This window comes from Bufo bufo, chromosome 3 (assembly GCF_905171765.1).
Source record: "Bufo bufo chromosome 3, aBufBuf1.1, whole genome shotgun sequence".
In the NCBI taxonomy this organism is placed as follows: domain Eukaryota; kingdom Metazoa; phylum Chordata; class Amphibia; order Anura; family Bufonidae; genus Bufo; species Bufo bufo.
Genome location: NC_053391.1, coordinates 598,888,318 through 598,903,943, shown reverse-complemented (window position 1 = coordinate 598,903,943; position 15,626 = coordinate 598,888,318). Strand labels below are relative to the sequence as shown.

Here is a 15,626-nt window from a genome sequence, read left to right as displayed (position 1 = left end):
CAAATAGAATCTGAATTGAATTTTAAGAAATTTGCTCATCACTATTATTAGACAATATTTTGCTCTTATGCATTAATCATTCTATTGTCTATGATTTGCTATACATAGGTTGGCTTTCATCAGTGCATCTTATTGTTCCCAAGTACCAACACCATATATTACAGAATTATTCTTAGGCAAAAGAAAACCTGTTTATGACTTATGTACTACAAAACTTAACTTTTTTATATATTGAATAAATATTATCACTAAACCTCAATCAAATTAGACAATTCTCCCCTTTATACTTATTTTTGGCTAAAAATATTTTTTTCAATTAGCCTTTATTAAAAATATTGAGTTGTTCTGTCACAAAGGGTTAAATCTGTTTCTAGCTGTGTGACTGGTACTTTCACTTTGTGCTGGTCATCTGATAAACCTTATCTCTAAACTACTAAGAGGTCATGACACCTATTAAAGCTATAATGAGTGTTTATAATGTCAAAGAGCAGAGATAAGGAGTCTGTCTGCTTCGGGTCTCACACAGGAGAAGGAAAATCAAAAGGGTGCTACTAGAGCATGTCAGCTCTGTACAGAAAAAGGACGCCATATTTCTAATAGAGACCAATTTAAAAAATATTTTAACCTTCTCTACATAATAAATTCCACTTGCTGTGACGCAACCCCTTTAATGTCAATATACTTGATCTAGGTCTATAGCAGTGTAGAGGCCAATGTCAGTAGATCTGGTGGTCTTTTTCAGTTAGGGGGACTATTGTTCTATGACAATGAAGGAGTTAATGTAAAGATTTCTGATAGCCTAAGGAAAATATTAAATTTTAACATTCCTCATGGAGGGCACTGAAAGGTTTAATTTTACAATACCTAGGCTCCAGTGGTAACTCTTATCTCCAGGCTCTAGCATTGCACTGGCTGTAACATCCTGTTTCCTTTCTGCACTGATCATGGCAATGAATGCAGGGAGAGCATAGAGATGACTGTGCAGCGATAACTCTACAGCTGCACAGTTTTCTCTATAATTGGACAGAGTGATTCATGATCACTCTCTACGATCATTAATCAATTTCTGCTACCTGTATTGTTACACCACTGATAAACAAAGAAAAGTAACTGTAACTTGTTCTATATTCTTAGTTGGATACTACTGAAGGAATAAACTACTTGTAATATTAAGTTATCATTTATAACCATGAATTGAAACTTACGCTGTTGATCCAGGGGATGTAAGCAGACACTCTGGTGAACACTGTGGGTTTCAGGTAAGCATTGCATCCACGGGAAGACACAAAGCTTGTCACACCATGGACTTGCGGGACACCATTGACAGCACAGTTTAGAGGTCCTCCAGAATCTCCCTATAAGATAACAAGTGGGAAGTACTGGCAACAATTGTGCTTTTGTACATTTCAATATCTAATCATTTCCAATAAAATTATTGGTTAAAATATGTCTCTTTCTGTAAATTTTCAATTCAGTAAACGTTACCTGGTGTCTGGCCTTTACATTTTATTAAAGCTCTACATTCTTCATAGTAGAAGATAGACAGGGGTGTAGCTATAGAGGAAGCAGGGAAAGCGGCTGCTTTGGGGCCCAAAGTATTATACAATGACATTATATACAAAAACACAGTAGAAAATGGACAGACAGCCGCTTTTGTGCCTCATCTGAAAGAGCGATTGCAGCGTCCCACTACATGTGTGTGGGCACTGCTTAAAAGCACTTTTTTCCCTAAGAATTGTATTATGCTATGTTATGTAATTTATACATCCCACCACTAGATGGGGATAGCACTTAGGTCCTATAAATACTTAGGTCAGGCCTAGTGAGACAGATTAGATTAGTGGATTAGTGGAATTCAATTTAAAAGCAGAGTTGAGAATGCAGAGTGAAGACTCCACACCACAAATTAGTGAGTGGAGCCAACTTCGCTATGTGGTAGTACCAAGGTGTGAGGCGCAGAAGAGCGTTTTCCTTCTGTGGCCGGACTATATACTTGTATCTCTGACCAGTAGGAGAGAGTTTGCCTCCCTGGAACAGACCCAAGCATCAGAAATATTCATCGGTGATAATAGCCGTTATTTAGGGCCACAGACACCTTTGCACATGGTGGAGGACTTATAGCTTCTGGCAGCCACACCATAATTCTGGGAAACAGATTAGCTACCTGTCCCAATATTCAGCTTGGAGGGAAAGGACAAGGTATAGGACTGAGCATACCAACTGAAGTAAGGTACTCCATAACCACAGCCTAAATCAGAGCCTAAGAAAGCCTATAAACAGTGGATTCACAGATTAACTCTACTGCTAACCAAAGACTGCATTGTGATTGATGTACCTACTGCAACTGGAACCAACATCAGTAAAAGTTGTGAATTCCATCTTACCACTGTCTACCTCATTATTACTACTATTGGTTGTACCACCATTAACGGTACTGGCGTCATGACAAATACCATCAAGGGACTCAGCCGCAACAAGCACCCTAAGCACCCCTAACATCAAGGGCACCTCAACCACCATCTTGGCTGATGCTTCCCTACCACAGAGCGTGCCCCGGAGGATTTCGTGCTGTCCACCTCAACACTGTGCTGCCAGCCCAGGGAGGCTGCTAACCGTGAGTAAACTGATGAACTGTGTTGTTAATTGGCCCCTCATCGGTCCACCGTGCACCTCATGTGTTGCCCCTGCGCTACTGGCTGGCTGCACGATCTTGACTAGTCACAGGAGTGGGGGTTGCACGGGAGGAGGGGGGTTGCAAATATGTTCCTGGGAGGGGCGGTGGCCCCATTCAAAAATTTGCTGTAGGGCCAAATTATTTCTAGTTACGCCACTGAAGACAGATCGTCATATTTTAAATTCTTTACAACCCCTTTATAGCTTTAAACATTTTGAAAATAAGATATTATTTTATATATATATATATATATATATATATACACTCACCTAAAGAATTATTAGGAACACCATACTAATACGGTGTTGGACCCCCTTTTGCCTTCAGAACTGCCTTAATTCTACGTGGCATTGATTCAACAAGGTTCTGATAGCATTCTTTAGAAATGTTGCCCATATTGATAGGATAGCATCTTGCAGTTGATGGAGATTTGAGGGATGCACATCCAGGGCACGAAGCTCCCATTCCACCACATCCCAAAGATGCTCTATTGGGTTGAGATCTGGTGACTGTGGGGGCCATTTTAGTACAGTGAACTCATTGTCATGTTCAAGAAACCAATTTGAAATGATTCGAGCTTTGTGACATGGTGCATTATCCTGCTGGAAGTAGCCATCAGAGGATGGATACATGTTCTCATTCTGTTTACGCCAAATTCGGACTCTACCATTTGAATGTCTCAACAGAAATCGAGACTCATCAGACCAGGCAACATTTTTACAGTCTTCAACAGTCCAATTTTGGTGAGCTTGTGCAAATTGTAGCCTCTTTTTCCTATTTGTAGTGGAGATGAGTGATACCCGGTGGGGTCTTCTGCTGTTGTAGCCCATCAGCCTCAAGGTTGTGCGTGTTGTGGCTTCACAAATGCTTTGCTGCATACCTCGGTTGTAACGAGTGGTTATTTCAGTCAACGTTGCTCTTCTATCAGCTTGAATCAGTCGGCCCTCCTCTGACCTCTAGCATACACAAGGCATTTTTGCCCACAGGACTGCCGCATACTGGATGTTTTTCCCTTTTCACACCATTCTTTGTAAACCCTAGAAATGGTTGTGAGTGAAAATTCCAGTAACTGAGCAGATTGTGAAATACTCAGACCGGCCCGTCTGGCACCAACAACCATGCCACGCTCAAAATAGCTTAAGTCACCTTTCTTTCCCATTCTGACATTCAGTTTGGAGTTCAGGAGATTGTCTTGACCAGGACCACCCCCCTAAATGCATTGAAGCAACTGCCATGTGATTGGTTGACTAGATAATTGCATTAATGAGAAATAGAACAGGTGTTCCTAATAATTCTTTAGGTGAGTGTGTGTATATATATATATATATATATATATATCCCAAAAATTAGAAAATGGCCAGACTTACATTGCATCCGGCCTGGACTCCGTTACCACCAGCACACACCATGGTGGTCTTCACAGTGCTGCCCCAGTAGGAGCTGGTGGAGCAGGTGGAGTGGGCAACGACGGGCAGAGGGGCCTGCTGGAGGATGGATGGCAGAGAGCCACCAGCTACAATGAAAGAGTCATAATTTTTAGTATTCTTTAACTGACATGCTAAGCATACATGACATTTATTAGAGTAATTTTGTGGACACGGGGATTATACAATTTTTTAACAAAATATTACATTGCCTTTGTATTCAGTGTGGTACATTCTGGTAAAAACTGATGGAGATTCATCAAAATAAGTCCAAGAAAAAAGGGGAGCAGTTTCCCATAACAGCCAAACAAGTTAATTATTTCATCTTCCAAATGGCTTTTGAACAATGAGGGCTGGCAATATGATTGGCTCCTCTGTTTTTCCCTTGCATTATATATGAATCCATAATAAAAAGGGCTTTTTATTAAGATCATAATAATTAGAGATGAGCGAAATGAATCCCACAAAGTGGAATTCAATCCGAATTTCAGGATAAATTCAATTCACCTAGAAGCCGAATTTCCTTGTGCTTCGTGTCAGCGAATTGAATTATCCTGAAATAGTATAAAAAAACAAAACAATTCAAACTTTCCGCCTCTATTTTCTCGCAACGGGCCACCAGCCTCCATATTGCTTGAAGATCTCGACCGGAATCCCGTGCGGCGCGACATTACATCATGACGCCGGCTGGCGTGATGGCGTAATCTCACGTCGCACTGGATTTTGGCCAAGATCGTCAAGCAAGATGGCGGCGGCCGGCCCGTCGCAAGCAAATGGAGGTGGTAAGTTTGATGTAATATTTTTTTTTTGTGTTCATTTTACACAGTTTTTAAACTCAGATGCCGCGATCCTGTATGAACGCGGCATCTGAGGGGTACAATGACGGGGGGCGGTGCTATCGCAGCTCCCTGTCATTGCACTCGCTACTTACAAAAAATGCGCTTCACGACGAAGTAATTTGTCACGAAGCAAATGTGTTTTTTTTTATTCGGCGAAGCAGCCGAATCGAATTTTGAAGAAATTCTCTCATTTCTAGTAATAATGTATTCCAGACATACTGGTTTCATAAGTAGACTCTTCAAGAAAACTCTAAATTACAACTTACTGCTGGTTCTTCCCCATCCTGAAATGATGCAGTTGTAGTTATTGGCAAGAATGGCACCATCGGCTGGCAGTGTGGCTAGTTTAACGTAACTGTTTATAGTTGCACTGGATGCCAGATGAAGGATGGCAATATCAGAACTGAAGAAGAAAACATTATAAGGATAAGAATCTGCTATACTTGTGTGTACATAGTGCATAACAATATTACCCTGACACACATTGGATCAATCACAACTATATACTTACCTATTTTCTGTTATAAACTTTGAGCCAAATAAGCCTTTCCCCAGACACTCCTCAAACCTGTTGATGGGGTTTACACAAGCCCCACTAACTTTCTGAACAGGAAAAGCCAATTGTCTCTTCAATTCAGTACAATCCCAGCAAATTTGGGACTGCTGGCAACTATGCACTAAAATACCTTTAATCAACAATAGTCAGAATCTAAAATGGTGACCTCTCTAAATAATTGATCTCTCCAAATCATGTTGCTTTGCTTTTTAGCCTTATGGCTGCCTGACTTGTAAATTTGGCTTTCCAAGAGTGAGCTGGCATAGAAGTATGAAATTGGTGGCACAGGTAGATATTTGTACAGAGAATTATGAAAGTGTTTAAATAATTCAGGTGTATATTTATAGATGAGCTTCTTACATAGCCCGTAAGGTGGGACCTTATAAGCTACACAAACAAGCACTTTTGGTAGCTCTATACTCTGTGTCATTACTTTCTCACCCATATGTTTACCATTCTTTTTCCCCTGGTAGGCAATATATTCTTGGTTCTCCGAGAAGGTTGTGTTAATTGGTGACTGAAATGTGCAAGAACGCCACATTGGGTTTTTTGCATATATGCCTAGTTTTTCTTCCATATGTCAAACTGGTATAGGATCAAGTGATATTTTATGTGACTACCTTTTTGTAATGGTATATAGGGATTTCTAAGGACAGGTACTGTGGAGTTGCCCTTTTCAGGGTAGAGGCTGTGCAATTTAAGGGCTAGCTAAGGATCTGACTGTTATCCCTTTTTCCTTACAGCACCTATTGGAAATACAGGTGATGATCAACACATGGACCCAATCAGTCCTCCACAGGTAGATGAGCATACACCTCTATATACATGGCAAAAGAAACCTAAGGTGGTAAGGGATCTTGGTCCAAATTTTGTTTTCATTCCTTATTATCCTCAGCCGTGTATGGAATTTGTAACACATTCCAAAGAAGGGCTATGGTTTTGGTGACTGCTAGAGTGCTAGTGTTAAAAATGGGATAAGATACCACAGTGGCTTTTACATTTAGGTAATAAAGATTTTGTTTTAGATGTTTGAATATTGTCCGTTAATTGCACATACTTTATAACAATACTTGGATGAGTATTTTTACTCTCCATTTTTCACCTCTTTCTTTCTCTGTACCACTGTTATCCCCCGCAGTTCAAATTGATGGACATACTATATGTCTTTTTTCACTTCCACAATATAATAATCACTGCACATCAGATCTGTTAAACTCTTCAATGTATTAATTGACATACAATATATGATTCCTTCAGCCTTTCAATTGCAGTGAATTGTTTTCAGCTTCTAGATTTCATCGGATACGTACCCAGCAGCCACATTGTTGCTATTCCAGCCTGCGTGGATACGAATTCCTGACACTGAGATAACTTGTTCAGTGCCATCGTTCTGGCTCAGGTTGTGCTCTCCCAAGACCACCCGGTAGGTGTTGGTACTGATTGAGAGATATGAATAAGTAAAGCGACAGAATATATATTCACTATATAAAGGCATGCAATGGTTATAAATACAGGTGATGATAAAAAAAAAATGCTAATATTGTGATCTGCAGTAAATATATTTTTGCATTTAAAGAGTCATTCCTAGCAGGCATAATAGGAGTCACTAGTACAGGTAATGTATACTAAACTTAACTTACAGTAGTTCACCAGATTAAGTATTACCTGTCCACACAGTGAGCAGCCGTCATCACACGGTTAATACGGATCAGAGAGCCTCCACAAGTGTGGTACCAGCTGGTACCTGAGCGATACTGGAGGGATACCTACAAGATGAAACACATTGGGCTAGTTTTTCAGCAATGTCACACAAATCAGTTCTACATGCATGTAAACATTTTTGATGCAATGCTGTTTTGGAGCATAAGGGTAAAATAAAATTGTAATCAGTTTTGTAAGAAACAAATGTCATTAGATGTCGATAAATAGGTTATATTATTCAGTTAACAATCATCACACTCACTCCTGCCTTGCCCCATTTGAAAAACAATGTGAAAAAGTCATGCCTATTAAAAAAAGAAGTCAGATGGATCCTGATGAAAGAATCCTATGACAGAAGGATCAGACTACACACAAGGTTTGTTTGTAATCTGTTACCATGGATACTCATTAGCACAAAAGGTAGCAAAATGTTAACACTATTTACAAAGTTGTTTCACTTCTTTATGTTAGAGACTTCAGGTCAATAAATAATTTGGTTTAAAAAATGTACATAAACTTTACAGTGGCCATCCAGACATTCCTCCTACAGTGGCAGATGAATGGCCATTCATAAAATACATGAACAGGCAAAGTCCACCAGAGCAAAATATATATTTTTAGTAGCTCTCCATTCAGGTTGATAGACTTCCATTAGAGTTGAGCGAACACCTGGATGTTCGGGTTCGAGAAGTTCGGCCGAACTTCCCGGAAATGTTCGGGTTCGGGATCCGAACCCGATCCGAACTTCGTCCCGAACCCCATTGAAGTCAATGGGGACCCGAACTTTTGGGCACTAAAAAGGCTGTAAAACAGCCCAGGAAAGAGCTAGAGGGCTGCAAAAGGCAGCAACATGTAGGTAAATCCCCTGCAAACAAATGTGGATAGGGAAATGAATTAAAATTAAAATTAAAAAAATAAAAATGAACCAATATCAATTGGACAGAGGTCCCATAGCAGAGAATCTGGCTTCACGTCAGCAGAGAATCAGTCTCTTCATGCCATAGCAAAGAATCTGGCTTCATGTCAGCAGAGAATCAGTCTCTTCATGCCATAGCAGAGAATCTGGCTTCATGTCAGCGCAGAATCAGTCTTCATGTCATAGCAGAGAATCAGGCTTCACGTCACCCACCACTGGAACAGGCCACTGTCACACATTTAGGCCCAGGCACCCAGGCAGAGGAGAGGTCCCGTAACAGAGAATCTGGCCTTATGTCAGCGCAGAATCTGTCTTCATGTCATAGCAGAGAATCAGGCTTCACGTCACCCACCACTGGAACAGGCCACTGTCACACATTTAGGCCCCGGCACCCAGACAGAGGAGAGAGGTCCCGTAACAGAGAATCTGGCCTTATGTCAGCGCAGAATCTGTATTCATGTCATAGCAGAGAATCAGGCTTCACGTCACCCACCACTGGAACAGGCCACTGTCACACATTTAGGCCCAGGCACCCAGGCAGAGGAGAGAGGTCCCGTAACAGAGAATCTGGCCTTATGTCAGCGCAGAATCTGTCTTCATGTCATAGCAGAGAATCAGGCTTCAGGTCACCCACCACTGGAACAGGCCACTGTCACACATTTAGGCTCAGGCACCCAGGCAGAGGAGAGAGGTCCCGTAACAGAGAATCTGGCCTTATGTCAGCGCAGAATCTGTATTCATGTCATAGCAGAGAATCAGGCTTCACGTCACCCACCACTGGAACAGGCCACTGTCACACATTTAGGCCCCGGCACCCAGACAGAGGAGAGCGGTCCCGCAACAGAGAATCTGGCCTTATGTCAGCGCAGAATCTGTCTTTATGTCATAGCAGAGAATCAGGCTTCACGTCACCCACCACTGGAACAGGCCACTGTCACACATTTAGGCCCCGGCACCCAGACAGAGGAGAGGTTCATTCAACTTTGGGTTGCCCCGCAATATAATGGTAAAATGAAATTAAAAATAGTATTGAATGAGGAAGTGCCCTGGAGTAGAATAATATATTGTTAAGGGGAGGTAGTTAATATCTAATCTGCACAAGGGATGGACAGGTCCTGTGGGATCCATGCCTGGTTCATTTTTATGAACGTCAGCTTGTCCACATTGGCTGTAGACAGGCGGCTGCGTTTGTCTGTAATGACGCCCCCTGCCGTGCTGAATACACGTTCAGACAAAACGCTGGCCGCCGGGCAGGCCAGCACCTCCAAGGCATAAAAGGCTAGCTCTGGCCACGTGGACAATTTGGAGACCCAGAAGTTGAATGGGGCCGAACCATCAGTCAGTACGTGGAGGGGTGTGCACAGGTACTGTTCCACCATGTTAGTGAAATGTTGCCTCCTGCTAACACGTTCCGTATCAGGTGGTGGTGCACTTAGCTGTGGCGTGTTGACAAAACATTTCCACATCTCTGCCATGCTAACCCTGCCCTCAGAGGAGCTGGGCGTGACACAGCTGCGTTGGCGACCTCTTGCTCCTCCTCTGCCTTCGCCTTGGGCTTCCACTGGTTCCCCTGTGACATTTGGGAATGCTCTCAGTAGCGCGTCTACAAACGTGCGCTTGTACTCGCGCATCTTCCTATCACGCTCCAGTGTAGGAAGTAAGGTGGGCACATTGTCTTTGTACCGGGGATCCAGCAGGGTGGCAACCCAGTAGTCCGCACACGTTAAAATGTGGGCAACTCTGCTGTCGTTGCGCAGGCACTGCAGCATGTAGTCGCTCATGTGTGCCAGGCTGCCCAGAGGTAAGGACAAGCTGTCCTCTGTGGGAGGCGTATCGTCATCGTCCTGTGTTTCCCCCCAGCCACGCACCAGTGATGGGTCCGAGCTGCTTTGGGTGCCACCCCGCTGTAAACATGCTTCATCCTCATCCTCCTCCACCTCCTCCTCATCCTCGTCCTCCTCGTCCTCCAGTAGTGGGCCCTGTCTGGCCACATTTGTACCTGGCCTCTGGTGTTGCAAAAAACCTCCCTCTGAGTCACTTCGAAGAGACTGGCCTGAAAGTGCTAAAAATGACCCCTCTTCCTCCTCTTCCTCCTGGGCCTAAGTGTTTTCTCAAGGAGACATAGAAGTGGTATTGTAACGCTGATAACGGCGTCATCGCCACTGGCCATGTTGGTGGAGTACTCGAAACAGCGCAACAGGGCACACAGGTCTCGCATGGAGGCCCAGTCATTGGTGGTGAAGTGGGTCTGATCCACAGTGCGACTGACCCGTGCGTGCTGCAGCTGAAACTCCACTATGGCCTGCTGCTGCTCGCACAGTCTGTCCAGCATATGCAAGGTGGAGTTCCACCTGGTGGGCACGTCGCATATGAGGCGGTGAGCGGGAAGGCCGAAGTTACGCTGTAGCGCAGACAGGCGAGCAGCGGCAGGGTGTGAACGCCGGAAGCGCGAACAGACGGCCCGCACTTTATGCAGCAGCTCTGACATGTCGGGGTAGTTGCGAATGAACTTCTGCACCACCAAATTCAGCACATGCGCCAGGCAAGGGATGTGCGTCAAACCGGCTAGTCCCAGAGCTGCAACGAGATTTCGCCCATTATCGCACACCACCAGGCCGGGCTTGAGGCTCACCGGCAGCAACCACTCGTCGGTCTGTTGTTCTATACCCCGCCACAACTCCTGTGCGGTATGGGGCCTGTCCCCCAAACATATGAGTTTCAGAACGGCCTGCTGACGTTTACCCCGGGCTGTGCTGAAGTTGGTGGTGAAGGTGTGTGGCTGACTGGATGAGCAGGTGGAAGAAGAGGAGGAGGAAGCCGAGTAGGAGGAGACAGGAGGCAAAGAATGTTGCCCTGCGATCCTTGGCGGCCGAAGGACGTGCGCCAAATAGCTCTCCGCCTGGGGCCCAGCCGCCATTACATTTACCCAGTGTGCAGTTAGGGAGATATAGCGTCCTTGGCCGTGCTTACTGGTCCACGTATCTGTGGTTAGGTGGACCTTGCCACAGATAGCGTTGCGCGGTGCACACTTGATTTTATCCGACACTTGGTTGTGCAGGGAAGGCACGGCTCTCTTGGAGAAGTAGTGCCGGCTGGGAACAACATACTGTGGGACAGCAAGCGACATGAGCTGTTTGAAGCTGTGTGTGTGTCCACCAGCCTAAATGACAGCATTTCATAGGCCAGTAGTTTAGAAATGCTGGCATTCAGGGCCAGGGATCGAGGGTGGCTAGGTGAGAATTTACGTTTTCTCTCAAATGTTTGTGAGATGGAGAGCTGAACGCTGCCGTGTGACATAGTTGAGATGCTTGGTGACGCAGGTGGTGGTGTTGGTGGTACATCCCATGTTTGCTGGGCGGCAGGTGCCAACGTTCCTCCAGAGGCGGAGGAAGAGGCCGAGGCGGCGGCAGCAGCAGAAGAGGCCGATGCGGCGGCAGCTGCAGAAGAGGTAGCAGGGGGAGCCTGAGTGACTTCCTTGTTATTAAGGTGTTTACTCCACTGCAGTTCATGCTTTGCATGCAGGTGCCTGGTCATGCAGGTTGTGCTAAGGTTCAGAACGTTAATGCCTCGCTTCAGGCTCTGATGGCACAGCGTGCAAACCACTCGGGTCTTGTCGTCAGCACATTGTTTGAAGAAGTGCCATGCCAGGGAACTCCTTGAAGCTGCCTTTGGGGTGCTCGGTCCCAGATGGCGGCGGTCAGTAGCAGGCAGAGTCTCTTGGCGGCGGGTGTTCTGATTTTGCCCACTGCTCCCTCTTTTGCTACGCTGTTGGCTCGGTCTCACCACTGCCTCTTCCTCCGAACTGTGAAAGTCAGTGGCACGACCTTCATTCCATGTGGGGTCTAGGACCTCATCGTCCCCTGCATCGTCTTCCACCCAGTCTTGATCCCTGACCTCCTGTTCAGTCTGCACACTGCAGAAAGACGCAGCAGTTGGCACCTGTGTTTCGTCATCATCAGAGACGTGCTGAGGTGGTATTCCCATGTCCTCATCATCAGGAAAAATAAGTGGTTGTGCGTTAGTGCATTCTATCTCTTCCACCCCTGGGGAAGGGCTAGGTGGATGCCCTTGGGAAACCCTGGCAGCAGAGTCTTTAAACAGCATAAGAGACTGCTGCATAACTTGAGGCTCAGACAGTTTCCCTGATATGCATGGGGGTGATGTGACAGACCGATGGGCTTGGTTTTCATGCGCCATCTGTGCGCTTTCTGCAGAAGACTGGGTGGGAGATAATGTGAACGTGCTGGATCCACTGTCGGCCACCCAATTGACTAATGCCTGTACCTGCTCAGGCCTTACCATCCTTAGAACGGCATTGGGCCCCACCAAATATCGCTGTAAATTCTGCTGGCTACTGGGACCTGAGGTAGTTGGTTCACTAGGACGTGTGGCTGTGGCAGAACGGCCACGTCCTCTCCCAGCACCAGAGGGTCCACTAACACCACCACGACCATGTCCACGTCCGCGTCCCTTATTAGATGTTTTCCTCATTGTTTCCGTTCACCACAATTTTGAGAATGGCAAATTTGGGAATGCTTTTTCAACCCAGAACAAAAAGTGTGCTTTTACGGTCACTACAAATAACTTGACCAGCTAAAACAGTGCAGATTTGGTTGAATAGAGATGTGAGACCTGTTTTTTTTTGCGCTGTGTGACAGGTATAGGTTTAATCACAGAATCACACTTCTATCAGCACGCTAGCGTGTGTCTTAGGTTTTTCTGAATGACACTATCAATACCTTCAATGTAAGATTTTCTTTTTGGGATAGATTTCAAGTAGGCCTCAAATACCAGAAACTAGTTATTTTGAGAATGGCAAATTTGGGAATGCTTTTTCAACCCAGAACAAAAAGTGTGCTTTTACGGTCACTACAAATAACTTGACCAGCTAAAACAGTGCAGATTTGGTTGAATAGAGATGTGAGATCTGTTTTTTTTTGCGCTGTGTGACAGGTATAGGTTTAATCACAGAATCACACTTCTATCAGCACGCTAGCGTGTGTCTTAGGTTTTTCTGAATGACACTATCAATACCTTCAATGTAAGATTTTCTTTTTGGGATAGATTTCAAGTAGGCCTCAAATACCAGAAACTAGTTATTTTGAGAATGGCAAATTTGGGAATGCTTTTTCAACCCAGAAAAAAAAAGTGTGCTTTTACGGTCAATACAAATAACTTGACCAGCTAAAACAGTACAGATTTGGTTGAATAGAAATGTCAGGTCTATTTTTTAGGCGCTGGGTGACAGGCTCAACTTGCCCCTGATGTAATATATGGCCAAAAAATAACCACACTGTTGATGGTTAAATGCACTTGGGTGACACAGGCTCAGCCTGCAGCTGATGTAGGATATAGCACAAAATAACCACACTATCGATGGTTAAATACACTTGGGTGACACAGGCTCAGCCTGCAGCTGATGTAGTATATGGCCAAAAAATAATCAGACTGTTGATGGTTAAATGCACTTGGGTGACACAGGCTCAGCCTGCAGCTGATGTAGTATATGGCCAAAAAATAACCAGACTGTTGATGGTTAAATGCACTTCGGTGACACAGGCTCAGCCTGCAGCTGATGTAGGATATAGCACAAAATAACCACACTATCGATGGTTAAATACACTTGGTGATAGCTCGTGCTGGCGCACCACAAGTCACAAAATGGCCGCCGATCACCCTAGAAAAAAAGTGATCTAAAAACGCTCTGGGCAGCCTCAAAAAAGTGAGCAAGTCAATAATAGCACTTCAATGATCCACAGCTGCAGATCGATCACAGAATGAAGTCTTTTGGAGGAGTTAATCTGCCTAATCTCGCCCTAACGTCGCAGCTGCAACCTCTCCCTATACTGATCATAGCAGAGTGACGTGCGGCGCTACGTGACTCCAGCTTAAATAGAGGCTGGGTCACATGGTGCACTGGCCAATCACAGCCATGCCAATAGTAGGCATGGCTGTGATGGCCTCTTGGGCCAAGTAGTATGACGCTTGTTGATTGGCTGCTTTGCAGCCTTTCAAAAAGCGCCAAGAAAGCGCCGAACACCGAACCCGAACCCGGACTTTTACGAAAATGTTCGGGTTCGGGTCCGTGTCACGGACACCCCAAAATTCGGTACGAACCCGAACTATACAGTTCGGGTTCGCTCATCCCTAACTTCCATATGAAAAAATGGTTGTCCCAGTGAGATAACCCCATTTGGTTGAGCTTCTGAATATACCGGTATCTTTTGTTCTGGTGTATTTTTGTAATATTTTTATGCATTATCTTGTACAGCAGCAATATAATTGCTATAATCATTTTAGAATCACTTACCTGCCATGGCCAGGCATTCCTAGCTGCATTTGATCCTCCTACTACACGTGCATTGTCTTCAATGTCTTCAATGTAGCGAATATTTTCACTGCAATGTCCTTGGTTGATGTAGCATGGCATTAAAACAAAACCAAAATTTCCATTTACAATTTAAATTTAAAATTTTTAAAGTTTTCTTACCATATAGTAAACCTATTGAATGGGGCCATGCTCATTCCCTTATTGCAGGGGATGAACAAAACCATTCACAAGAGGTCACACCCCCACTAATAAGAAAGTGGTGTCATGTCTTAGCTAAGCATCTATAATTATGTTAGTAAAATGATGTTTTAAATCATATGTAGAAGGTTCAAAATTAATAAAATACTTCTACTTTTACCTTTATACCAGTGATTGCATGGATTAAATAAGAAGATAAAATACTGTGCCCATTATTTATTAACCATTTGGGCTGGGTTCACATCACCGTTTCCTGCTCTTTTAATCCATCCAACAGAAAAATAAAAATTGATCCTTTATTTTGAGCATCAGTTGTGCTCATTTTGCATCCATTTTGTCAGTTCCGTCAGAGATCCGTTACTTTATACAAGATAAAGCATCCCTGATGGATCAGGTTTTTTTATTTTTTGTTCAGTGGCTTGCAAAAACATTGAGGCTCCTGAGTACAGCAGGCAGATAGAAGAGAGGCAAATAGTATAGTCATAAATATGTTACAGTAGTAGTAAAGGAGTATATCTGTGCATCTTACCACCAAGGACAAATGCAGAAAGTAGAAGCAATGTCAGCATCTTGAATCAATTGTAGTTTGGTGTGGACTGGAGGGTGACAGTAATTCTGCAATCGCCTTTATATTGCTTGCTGTCCCAAGCTTAATGCGGTGGGAACGCTGTCAGATGTTTTATTTGTTATTGTATTTTCATCAAGGATTCTTTGATTAATTGAATGGACAGCCGTTATATAAAAACAAGTAAAGATAGGATGTACTCCAGGAATCTGTGGAAAATGATTACTTTTTCAAGTCCTATATGCTGGGTTGTAAACACCTGGGCTTCGGAGCCTGTTGGGACCAAAAAAGTCAGTTTTCTCTATAGGAGGAGACCATTACTATAAATTACATATTATAGTTCAGGGGGGTCTGGTTACAGATTTTCCATTGGGGCCCAGGTGCTGAAAGAATAACAATTTTTTTTTATACATTTTTGTTAA

The 15,626-nt window shown here is 44.0% G+C and overlaps 1 protein-coding gene across 1 annotated transcript; it reads right to left on the bottom strand.

The window, feature by feature from the left end:
- Nucleotides 1–1,181: 1,181 nt before the first annotated feature.
- LOC120993949 (chymotrypsin-like elastase family member 1) lies at nt 1,182–15,208 on the bottom strand. Its single transcript, XM_040422410.1, has 7 exons — nt 15,169–15,208; nt 14,421–14,518; nt 7,159–7,259; nt 6,804–6,929; nt 5,204–5,340; nt 4,042–4,187; nt 1,182–1,355 (listed from the first exon to the last, which is right to left on the bottom strand). The coding sequence occupies exons 1-7, from the start codon at nt 15,206–15,208 to the stop codon at nt 1,182–1,184; spliced, it is 822 nt and encodes a 273-aa protein (XP_040278344.1).
- Nucleotides 15,209–15,626: the final 418 nt, after the last annotated feature.